This window comes from Scyliorhinus torazame, chromosome 14 (assembly GCF_047496885.1).
Source record: "Scyliorhinus torazame isolate Kashiwa2021f chromosome 14, sScyTor2.1, whole genome shotgun sequence".
Classification (NCBI taxonomy): Eukaryota; Metazoa; Chordata; class Chondrichthyes; order Carcharhiniformes; family Scyliorhinidae; genus Scyliorhinus; species Scyliorhinus torazame.
The window spans coordinates 60931315-60943606 of NC_092720.1; the positions used below are offsets into that span (position 1 = coordinate 60931315).

At 47.3% G+C, this 12292-nt stretch overlaps 1 protein-coding gene across 3 annotated transcripts in view; it reads left to right on the forward strand.

Annotated features, from left to right (window-relative positions):
* The window catches only part of ecel1 (endothelin converting enzyme-like 1), a 218075-nt gene that overhangs the window by 144444 nt on the left and 61339 nt on the right, over positions 1–12292 (forward strand). For all 3 annotated transcript variants that reach the window (XM_072474279.1, XM_072474277.1, XM_072474278.1), the window contains exon 10: positions 527–585. In XM_072474279.1, coding sequence (XP_072330380.1) covers positions 527–585 — 59 coding nt within the window. The remainder of the gene's footprint in view (positions 1–526; positions 586–12292) is intronic.

Below are 12292 nucleotides of genomic sequence, written 5' to 3' on the forward strand. Positions count from 1 at the left end.
TAAACTCAGTCCTAAATCTACTTCCCCTTATTTTGAGGCTATGCCCCTTAGTTCTGCTTTCACCCACCAATGGAAACAACCTGCCCGCATCTATCCTATCTATTCCCTTCATAATCTTATATGTTTCTATAAGATCCCCCCATATCCTTCTAAATTCCAACGAGTACAGTCCCAGTCTACTCAACCTCTCCTCGTAATCCAACCCCTTCAGCTCTGGGATTAACCTAGTGAATCTCCTCTGCACACCCTCCAGTGCCAGTACGTCCTTTCTCAAGTAAGGAGACCCAAGTTGCTGTACATTAGTAACCTGGAGTGCAGACATACTGCTGTATGAATCCTGTCAATCTTAGTTGGGTTACTGCAGGGAAGCACAATATAAAGCAGATGCTTTCCTGTCCTGAGTTGTAGATTTAACAATTGTAAATTACTGTGTTGTATTCTTTGTTGTTGGTAATTATATTGTCACTGAAATAATTTTCAACAAAATTTGATAACATTTGTAATTCAAGAATATCTTTGTTTACAGATGGCTACTTCCTCCTCAAACTCTAAATGCTTATTATTTATCCACACAAAACCAAATGGGTAAGTGAACGGAGATCAGTATATCACTGTCGTGATTATCAATAAAGCTTCCTTTTCTACTACGATGGTAGTCAAGAAGAGGTCCGGAAAGGAGAATAAAAATGATTTGTTTTCAACCCTTAGTGTAGGAAAGGTATATATAAACAACAGTCCAGGTCCAGTCGAGACTATTCTGGACCCAGCTCATACCTTGGCCGGGTTTTATCCTGTGGAATTAATGAGCCCGTTGCTGCACCTCAGCCTCTCAGCTGGGGAGCTGTTACTCCAGGAGGCTCACGAGGAGATTAATCAGGTCATCCCTGTGGGTATCGTGGGGGTTATAACATCCCCCCCCCCCAAGTCCATAATTTCCTCTGAAGTATGGATGTAGGAGGTCTTCCTCTCTTTGCCCATGGCTGTATCTCCTGTGGCTGAAGGGCTGGATCGGGGTTGTTTAGCGTGTCGAGGATCACCATTTCCTCAAACACCATCTGGGGGTACTGCTGCCGACTGATCCCAGTCAAGGTCCCATCGGAAACCTCGGATGGTTGGGTCGCCATCTCGGAGTCCAAGTCCACCACCTGTCTCATCTTGGTGTCGGGACCCCCAGGGGGCGACACTCCCAGGCCGCCATGTGCTGAGCTGATGTGGCTTGAAGACAGGGATGTGTCCTACCACTGACCCCTGCTCCGGAGCTGATCAAGGTGCTGTCCGATCAGAAGTCTTTACTTGGTACGAGACTGGTCGGAAGAACTACCGTCTAGCGATCATCCCCAACTATAGCACTTGCTTTGAAAATATAACGCGTGTGCTCCATGTACTGAGCCCAGTCCTCCACACCCACATCAAATGCATTGAGTCTGTCAAAGAGCGGCATTTAAAAAATGGTGCAAACTGTATTCTTACGTGAAGAAAGGTGGCTGTACACCAAATGCCTCAAAGTGCCGACTGTGATTCTGCTTTACCCTCTTTGACAATATGGTAGCCAAGGAAGAGTCCAGAAAGGAGATTCAAAGATGGTTTATTTTCAACCCTTGATTTAGGAAAAGTACATAGTCCAAGCAATAGTCCAAGTCCCAGCCGGGACTATTCAGGATGCCAGAGATCCGAGCCTCACAGCCTATGAGGAACGGGCCCTGGATATCGCAGGATTGTCCAAGGAGAGAGCAGTCACCGTCAGCGAGGTTGGCTTGCGCCACAGAGGTGAGGATCCACTGCCCTGTCACCCAGATGGTCTGTCTCAAGTGAGTTGTTCATGTCAGACAAAATGAACCTTCCCTCTCCCTGACCACATGCCCATTCGCTTGCAGGATCTCCAAATGATGGGGCCAAGCCATCCAGAGTCATGCCCCTTCCTGCCACCCAAGAGACCAGCTTGGAGGAGAGCTCCGAGGAGACCATCATCGAGTCCTCACAGCTATCACCACCACCTCCACCAGCACAGAGTCACACACCTTGGTGGGCGATATTAGTGACAAGGCCTCGGGGGGCACAGTTGCTGCTGCACAGCAGGTGGAGGCAGGAACATCCAATGCCGGGGCACGTCAGAGCGTGGCCCAGTCACTGAGGAGCATCACTGAGGATGTCAACTCTATGGGGAGGTGCCAGGACTGGCAGAGCCAAATGACACTGAGGCCTCTGGCATTCACACCAGTTGCCCCTCCATCCTATGGAGTCCCCCCAGGGCCCCACAGGCACTGTCAGGGAGGAGGAAGCACTGGAAGACAACCCGGGGATGGCCACCAAGGAGACAATGGCAGTCTCCAGTTCTTCTGAATCCCCCCCCCCCCCCTCCTGACACCGGTGCATATCAGGGGCGGAGGGCAGAACAGAGTGGCATGGCAACGCCAGTGACACCGATATGTCGGCCAGAACCCACCGGGGCCTCTCGGCCTCCAAAGGATGTCTGCCAAGGGCACAGGGTGTGGAAAGAAGCAGGCTGCCTCCATCTCTGAGGTGCACCCTAGGGACACACATAGAGGTAGCAGTAGACCGCAAAAGATTAAGAAGAGTGAGGAGCACTGAGTGGTCACTGGGGCTATCACTATCTGTGACAAATATTGAATTCTTTACCCATCAGTCTGGCCTCAATAAAACTCGAGATGGATTTGTAGGCATAGTATTATTTATTTTTACCCGACTTGCAAGTCTGACTCGCTTCACAAAAACCCAGAACACAAGCAGCCTCCTGGGTCTTCAGAATCGAGTGCTATTGGAGACTAAGCCGGTCCCGCAGGTGTAACCCGCAGCTGGAAGAGTGCAACGGGGAGCAACTTAAGCCATGTCAGTCCCGTGTCTGCTCGTAATTTAGCCAATTTAGTTTTGAGGGTCTGATTGTGTCTCTCAACCAACCCGGCCGCCTGCGGTCTATAAGCACAGTGTAACTGCTGGCGTATACCCAACAGGGAGCAGAACTCCTTGTTAATCTGTCCAATAAAATGAGGCCCGTTATCAGAACTTAACTGAGCTGGTATACCGTACCGAGGAATGATTTCCCGCATCAGAACTTGAACCACAGTAGCAGCTTTATTATCGGTAGTCGGAAACGCCTTGACCCATCTGCTGAACACATCCACAATGACCAAAACATATTTATAACATTGACACCTTTCTAACTCAAAGTAATCTATTTGGAGCATCTCAAAGGGACCATTGGGCAACGGGGTTTGCCCCATACCACAAGGGGTACCTTTGCCGGTGTTATATTGACAGATCAAACACCGATTACTGATACTCTGGGCCAACCCCTGCATTTTAGGGTGCCACCAAGTGTCCAGCAACAAATCACTAGTCCCCCGAGCCCCACAATGAGTTGCAAAGTGTACACATTCGATGACCCATAAAGCCAGTACATCAGACATACAAGTCTGATGTGCTGGCGTGGTCCATAAAGAGGAAACAGAATCATACGTACAACCTAACCGTTTCCACATTTGTTTATCACTCTCAGGAGCGTCCTCCTGTAACCTTATGACGTCTTGGATGGTTGGCATTGGCTTGTCAGAAGCAGACATATTTATAGCAGATCGTTTAGTCTGACTTAACATTTTAGGCACCATCACTTGCTGAATTTGCGCAGCTGTCCGCGCTGCACAATCTGCTTGTTCATTACCAACGTCAACTGGGGTCTTACCGTTTGTATGGGCAGCGCATTTAATGACGGAAATCTGCGCGGGCATAAGGAGGGCCTGCAGTATGTCATTAACTAAACCCCGGTGGGATATTTCCGTGCCGGCCGAGGTAAGGAATCCCCTATTCTTCCAGAGCTGTCCGAAGTCATGAACTACTCCGAAGGCGTATCGGGAGTCAGTGTAAATATTTACCCGACGATCTACCCCTAATATACATGCACGGGTAAGGGCAAAAAGTTTGGCTTGTTGGGCTGAATAAGGGGTCTGAAAAGCGGCCGCTTCTAGGATCAGACCATCCTGATCTACGATTGCGTAACCGGACAGTTTCCGGCCAGTGGGGCTTACTAATGCACTGCCATCAACATACATAATCATGTCAGGTTGTTCTAATGGAATATCACTCAGATCGTCCCTTATTGTGGTAGTTTCCTGAATCAAGGCTAAACAGTCGTGGCCAGGTGCGTCTTCATGGACAGAGGGACCGCTAAGAAAACAGGCTGGATTGATAGTGATACAGTATTTAAATGTCAGACGTGGATTGTTCAAAAGGTATATTTCATACCTATTCTGACGAGCTGCGGTAAGATGCTGAGTCTGCAATTGCCCCAGTAGTGCGATGACCGAGTGGGAGCTATACACCGTAATATCCTGTTGGAGAGTTATATTGGCAGCAGCCTGCAAACTATTGTATATCGCTGCCAAGATCTGGGTGCAAACAGGGTGGCCCAACGCCACTGGATCAAGTTTGGAAGAGTAATATGCTACGGGCCGGTGCTTGTCCCCATGTTGCTGGGTGAGTACCGCTGTTGAACATCCTTCCAGAACAGTACAGTATATCTGGAACGGTCAGTCATACAATGGCCTACCGAGGGCTGGTGCTTGTAACAAGGCCTGCTTCAGGCAATGGAAGGCTTCGAGTGCCTCGGTGGTGAGAGTAAAATTCCCCCCTTCACTAGTGTAAGGCGTCAGCAGCTTTGCATAGACAACGATGTTTGGTATCCACTGCCTACAATAATTCACCATACCCAGCCAATGACGGACCTCCTTAGCTGTGGTAGGGGCGGGGAATTGGCATATTGGTTCAATCCTACTGGGTTCGAGACTTCTTTCTGTGGCTGTAAGTAAAACTCCTAAGAACTTGACCTTTGTCTGAGCCACCAGGACCTTTGATTGTGAAACAACATAACCCAACGAGGATAGGTGGTTTAATAACTGGATCACATCATCCCTGTTACTGGGCTCGTCAGGACTCGCTACCAATATGTCATCTACATACTGCACTAGAGTGGAACCATGCTCCAATGTCAAGGCTTGGAGTTGGGTCTGCAGACATCTGGAGAAGTGCGTAGGTGAGTTGACGAACCCCTGTGGCAGTCGGGTCCAGGTATACTGCTGTCCATTGTAAGTGAGGGCAAACAAATATTGGCTTTCAGATGCGAGTGGAAGGGCAAAGAAGGCGTGCTGAAGGTCAATTATGGCGAAGACCCGGGCTTGAGCTGGAATTTGAGCCAGTATGTGGGCAGGATTAGGGACGAGAGCATGTAACGGCTGTGCAATGGCATTGATTGAATGTAAATCCTGTACTAATCGGTACTGGTCTGGTTTGGCTGGTTTAGGCACAGCAAGTATGGGGGTGTTACATTCTGATTGGCAAGGGACCAAAATACCCTGTTGCAACAGCTCTCGGATTAATTTGTCTATAGACGGGGCAGCTTGGGGTTTCAGGGAGTATTGCCGAATGGAAGGCAGCTTTACAAGGTCCTTAATCGTTACCTTAATAGGTGTAACATTTGTCTTTCCCACTTGTGATGGGTATTCCGCCCAGACCTGTGGATTGACATATTCCAAAACATCACGTCCCCGGTGATGCTGAAGTCGAATGTTAATCGTTTCAGGGACCTCAAAATATTTTATGGAAGTGCCTTCTGGCGTGACATGAAGTGCGTACTCTGTTGGATCTGAATGATCCACTGCCCTCCTTACCATAGGCCCAAGATCCTTGGCATGGTACTGGTCGTGGACCTGGCGTGTAATATGAGGGCCTACAGAAGCTGACTGTGGCCATAAATATGGTGGTATTGTAACAAAATCGGCCGTGACTGTGGCTGTAACTTTGACTTGCCTTTCGGTCCCAATTAACGGCCGGTATTTGTCCTCCAACTCCCTGTTTTGTCCAGTTCTGTCATAGGTCAGGGTAACGTGATGCAGTGAATGTTCAATGTCTAACGTCCACCACTGGGGAATGATAGAAATATAGCACTGTTGTCTCATCCTCCATGATTGAGCCGTTACCCCTTCGTCTCCGCACTCTAGCTGTAGCTGGAAGATACACAGTAAATCTCGGGCCAACAAGTTACAGTCCAATCCAGTAGTCACCACAAACTGATGATCCGCAGACTTATTCTCGTAAGTGACTGTCACAGGTTCAGAAATAGAATACTCACACACCTGTCCTTGGAACCCCGACAAATGCTGGGCGTGGTCGGATAATGGTAGTCGAAGTTCTGATTGTACCGAAGACATGGCTGCTCCAGTGTCGATTACAAATGGGCAGTGTTGATCTCCTATCTGCAGAGAAATAATAGGTTCCCTGTCCGATTGGAGAGTCATTATGACTAAATTAGCTAGTCAATCCTGTGTTGGGAAAGGGTTTGCCTGGGAGAAGTCAGTGTATCTCGTCTGTCCGCCCCTTGGTGGGTACCCCCTTATTTGGGTCGGGTTGTCTCCTTCTGCTGCCCGTCTTTTAAAGGGGCATTCCTGTTGCCAGTGATCTGCACGGCTGCAATTAAAATATGCATTGTTCCCTCTATAATTGCCCCGTCCTCTTTTCCCAGTAGACCAATGGCCCCTCAGAGGGGGCGGCAGTTGTAAAGCTATTGGTACATACGGTGGGCCATAAAGAGGAGCTGAGTGTCCATTTGGGTGGGTTTGATATCCTCCCCCGTGTTGATCCACCCACCCAAGGTCACAATATTGGGGTTCCAGCTGGTAAGCCACCGTTTCTGCCGCTGGTTGGGGTCTCAGATCATCCTTTTTCATTACATACTCAGTCTTAATCTTTGTAACTGAGCCTCCTTCTTGTCCTCCACCCTCCTTCCAATAAAATCTGACTGCCCTCGCCATCTGAGGAGGGTCATTCTCTGTCCAATTCATGTTATTACATTTCACGACAGTAGCCACGGAAGGTGGTAGGCAATGCATTAACATAGCACAATATTGACGGGAATTCTGACCATTTTGGTATGGCAAGTCGCCTGACTGCCCACGGTAGATTTCATTAAAACTTTCCAGAAATTCCTCTGGCTCTTCAGTCTTTTTAGGTTTGAGGTCTAAGATAGCAGAAATGTTTATGGGCTTTTGAAATGTGACATTCGACGCATTCAGAATTTGTGCCCGTCTATCATCGTCCAAAGCATGGGCTTGCTGGAGTGCGGCGTGGCTAGCATAATTCAAGTGATTGAGATGATTGCGGTACTCTGCTGGGGTTAAAACCTGCTGGACTAGGGCCCAGAGGTCCCTAGAATCAGCTTGATAAACTGAGATGGTAGTTCTCATATAATCCACGAAAGCAGCAGGAGATTTCTTCCTGTCTGGGATTGCAGCCAGAATAGCCATCATCTCACTGGGTCTCCATGGGAAATAAACATCTATCGTGGGCTGGGCAGCCGCCGTCACAGCGTCAGGGTTTGGTATTTTCCTAATCGGCAACGGTCTCAGAGTCTCACTAGGGGGCGCTCTAGCTGATTCCTCTGGCTCTTCAAAGACTTCGACGTCCTTCCCTGTCACTAGGGGGAGCTCCAGCTCCTCAGAACCATCCCCATCCTCTTTCTTTGTTCTCATACTTTTCTGTCCTACCATATCGGTCTGAAGGGATCTAGGTGGTATGTGTGATTGTTTCTGGATAGGATCAGGCCCCTCTCTCATTGTCCGAGATCGGGTCCTAGATCTAACTGGGCTTGTTGAAAAGAGCTCTCCTTCTCTAACAGACAGTGAAGATGCTAAAATAGGACCCAACATATCAACCGAAGGGGCTGGAGAGGCTGGCATGATTTGAATCTGGGGAGCAGTGACTGGATATAAATTATGATGCTCTGGTGGTTCCAGAATTAATGCAGACAATGCTACTGGTGCAGTCGGGACTCTGGCCGACATGGTCCAATTTTCTAATTCTTCATCTTCTGTCAATGCAAGGCCAGCCATTGAACTACGTAGCCCTTTTTTTTTTGTTGAGTCCACCCTGTCTTTACTTGCGCGTTTTTTGAATGCACACTCCTTTTTCAAGATCTCCAGAGTTTTCTGGTTCCCCCCTTCACTAATTGGAATTCCCATTTTAAGGGTATTTTCTTGCCAACTTGATAACATGATCTTATCTCTTTCCTCTTGACAATATTGTCTCCATAATCCAATTAATTATTTTGCTTTCATACTTTGGCTCTTTTTCCAGATTTTTCCCTGAATTTTCTTAACGATGTCCAGGTCTTTAGTGCCCCCTAGTGGCCATTCATCACCCAATTTGTTCCTTAAGGTTGCTGACATTTTCCTAAAATCTCTCGCTTTATCTGGATAAATATCACATAATATTTGCAATGGCGTGTCTGGATCATTCGTGTTATTCAAGCAATTCCCCATAATCTCAAACTAGTCCTCAAGACTGCGGTTTTTCGCCACTCCAGTCCAAGGATACAATTTTAGCTCAATCAACTATAGATTTAAAAACACTCATTGAACTAAACCCTCTATATCTGAGGTCCCATCAGTTCATCAAAAACACTCACACATGGAATTAAACCATCATTTTGATGTCCCATCAATTCCAAAACTAACCCAAAACCGAATCATCAATTATGAAATCCTATCAGTTAAATTTTCTAATCCCCAGACTGACCTTTGATTTCGTTGAGACGATCTTTCCATACCAACCGCGAGTGACCAGACTAATCAGACCATAAGAAGAGGGGAAAAATCAATGCGCAGACATTTTCCAGCTATACATTGTGGGCCCTTTTCCACTTTCCTTGTCCAAAATCAGTCTAATTCTGATTTTGCGGTTGGTCAGAACCGTCTTGAGAAATCCCGGGTTTCCGGCACCAAATGACAAATATTGAATTCTTTACCCGTCAGTCTGTCCTCAATAAAACTCGAGATGGATTTGTAGGCATAGTATTATTTATTTTTACCCGACTTGCAAGTCTGACTTGCTTCACAAAAACCCAGAACACAAGCAGCCTCCTGGGTCTTCAGAATCGCGTGCTATTGGAGACAAAGGAATCTCTACAAATACATTCAAATGGCATCAAGTTTCACATAAACGATTCCCATAGGTCATCCTATACCCCTCCTGACCTGGCCATACAACCTAATTGACTCACTTCTCATTCGTTCCCCTGGCCTCTAGTTACCCAGCATCCTTTTCTCCTCCTCTACCAGACACCACTCCCCCCTTCCTTGCCATGCTCTCTGAAATCCTTTGTCTGTGAACTCCCTAGAATTAGACCGGCCTACATCTACATTACTGTAACTAATATATTTAACCTAACTATTTTATATCACATTCGTCATCTGTAGCTAGGGGGAATGGAAATGTAAAATGTTCACTATTAAAACATGTAACGCCTGATACATGTGAAGCCTGTCATTTTATTCTCTCACAGTAGGCCTGCCTCCACCCAAACCTCCTGTTGCCCTCCGCTACCCCCATCCCACTTTTGCAGAAACTGAGAGCAGCAGAACTTTCTTCACAGCGAGTTTTCATTGTTACATTACCGGGTTTAAGTAATATATGTCGTTACTAACTAGATGATATTGAAGAACACTCGAGTCTTCAAAGTAAACTGAAAGAATTCATTAAGTAATGATAAAACAAATAAATGAGTTTGACACTCTACTGAACTAACTCTAGCAATAAAGTAAGGATAACTAACTGTACAAACTGTATCTAAGTTACACGTGGTGGCTCGGCTGAGACCTCTCTGTTACACTGCTGTTCACTGCTAACTCCTGCTGGAAAGAGAGGGAGAGCTTCTGTGAGCTCAGTTAATATAGTGGGTTTTGTAATACCCTCTAGTGGTCATGCCACAGCTCGGTGTTGTGATTCCCCCTTTAGTTACATGTATCATTACAATCATCACTCTCTTGCCTTGAATAGTGATCCACTGACAGTGCCGACACAGACCCATCATCATGGAGTGATGTTGCATAGACCCTTGGAGGATGGAATAGGGAGGTCGGGAGTAAGTGGTGTAAGGGCAGCACGGTAGCATGGTGGTTCACAGCTCCAGGGTCCCAGGTTCGATTCCCGGCTTGGGTCACTGTCTGCGCAGAGTCTGCACATCCTCCCCGTGTGTGCGTGGGTTTCTTCCGGGTGCTCCGGTTTCCTCCCACAGTCCAAAGATGTGCAGGTTAGGTGGATTGGCCATGCGAAATTGCCCTTAGTGTTGGATGGGGTTACTGGGTTATGGGGATAGGGTGGAGGTGTGGGCTAGGGTAGGGTGCTCTTTCAAAGAGCCGGTGCAGACTCGATGGGCCGAATGGCCTCCTTCTGCAATGTAAATTCTATGATAATGGGGGGGGGTAGATTGGAGGGAGACGAGATTGGGAAAGAGGGGGGTATGGGGGGGAGGGGAAAGGAGGGAAATGGGGGGAAGAGGCTTGGAAGGTGGAAAATGGGGAGGGGAATTTTTGGGAAGGAAGGGAAATGGGGGGTGGGTGAATAGGGGTGTTGAGCTAACTCATCCTATGAGAATCTGGAGATGTTGTGGGCCTCCCTGGCATGTCGGACCATTGCTGCTGCCTCTCCTCTTATCCACCAGCTCCAACTCGGACACGTCCTCCAACCCCTCCTGGCCTGCCCCCTTCTCCTCAACAGCCGCATGTCCCACCTCCTCCAGCCTGTTGCACCAACCCCCCGCTGTGCCAGGTTGTGGGCACAGCAGAACACCACAAAGCGAGAGACCCTCTGGGGGGTGCACTGCAGGGCACCACCAGAATGGTCCTGACGAGAAGCTTGATTTTGGCCAGTCCCACTATTCACCCAGCGTACCCTGATCCGCGCCGGGTGTAACGCATGGTTAAATCACACCCCACACCTAAAAGGGCTCCATTTCCATCTGAGGTGTTTTGTTGATGTAGTTGAGAAAAATCAGTATTTTCTTGCACCCTGTTATTTTTGGTCATTCTTATCAAATGTCTTATGAAAGTGTACAGAACTGTGGGGTTTACTGTAGCTGGCACTTCCTCAAATAGATTAAGGAGATTAGTCAGGCATTATTTTCCCCAACAGAAGCTGTGCTGACTTATTTTAACTGGATTGTTGTTATGCAGATAAACAACCAACTTACTTCTGCTCATGTGCTAAAGTTTAGAAATGACAAACATTTTCTGTACTGTATTCCTGTGGAAGCTTGATCAGCTAAGAATAGAATAGTGAGTGTTGTGTTTGTTATTTGTCAGGATTGGTTATCTATTTAACATTTTTACCTTGACAAGGCTTTCGCTACATTTAGAACTGGTCTCGAGGCAATGAAAACATTGTTCAATCTCATGGTCCTAACTTGTCATTATTGTTAGAAATGTAAAAAAGATTGTTTTCTTTAATCTGCAGTGATTTCATGACCCCAGCAGAGAATCTATACATGAAAAGAGCCAGAAATAAAGAAATGACCCTAATTTCCTGACTGACATTTGCTTCACATTTAGCTGCCTACGGAAACAGTGTACCCCTAAGTGTATGCATACAAATTTGTAAATTGTGCATCAACTTGTTTTCCAGTAATAGATATGTTACTGATGCGAGGGCGGGGGTGGGGATCATTCATTTAAATAGACCTGAGCGTAAAATGGTCGACAAAGGAGGGGGAATAATAATTAGGAACCAAAAAGGAAATAGTCTTGTGGAGCCAGAGGGCCTGGCAGAGGTGTTAAGTGAGCACTTTGGATCAATCCTTCCACGCAGAAAAAGCTGGGCTGGGTTCTCCAGCACCCCAGCTTTGCGTTTTTCCTGTTTGCTGGTGGTGGGATCCTCTACTCCCTCCCCTTGTCAATGGGAGTTCCCATTGAAGCCACCCCACGCTGCCAGGAAACCAGCGGGAAAGGAGAATTCCAATGGCTGGAGAATTCCAGCTCTGATTTCCCCCTGCTTCCCCCTTATGTTGGGATGTTTCCCAAACCCTCAGAGTGGTGTGATCCAATTCTCTATTGAGTTGAATCAGTCTTGCAGGTGTTAAGACATAGGAGCAGAATTAGGCCATTCGGCCCATCAAGTCTGCTCCATTCAATCATGGCCGTTATATTTCTCATCCCCATTTTCCTGCCTTCTCCCCGTAACTCCTGATCCCCCTAAAATTCAAGAGCCTATCTATCTCTGTCTTAAAGACATTCAGTGAATTGGCCTCCACAGCCTACTGCAGCAATGAGTTCCATAGATTCACCACCCTCTGGCTGAAGAAATTCCTCTTCATCTCTGTTTTGAAGGATCGGCCCTTCAGTCTGAGGCTGTACCCTCGGGTTATAGTTTCTCCTACTAGTGGATACATCCTCTCCACATCCACTCTATCCAGGCCTCTCAGAACAGAGGTTCCAGTTTAAGCAGTATAGAGTCA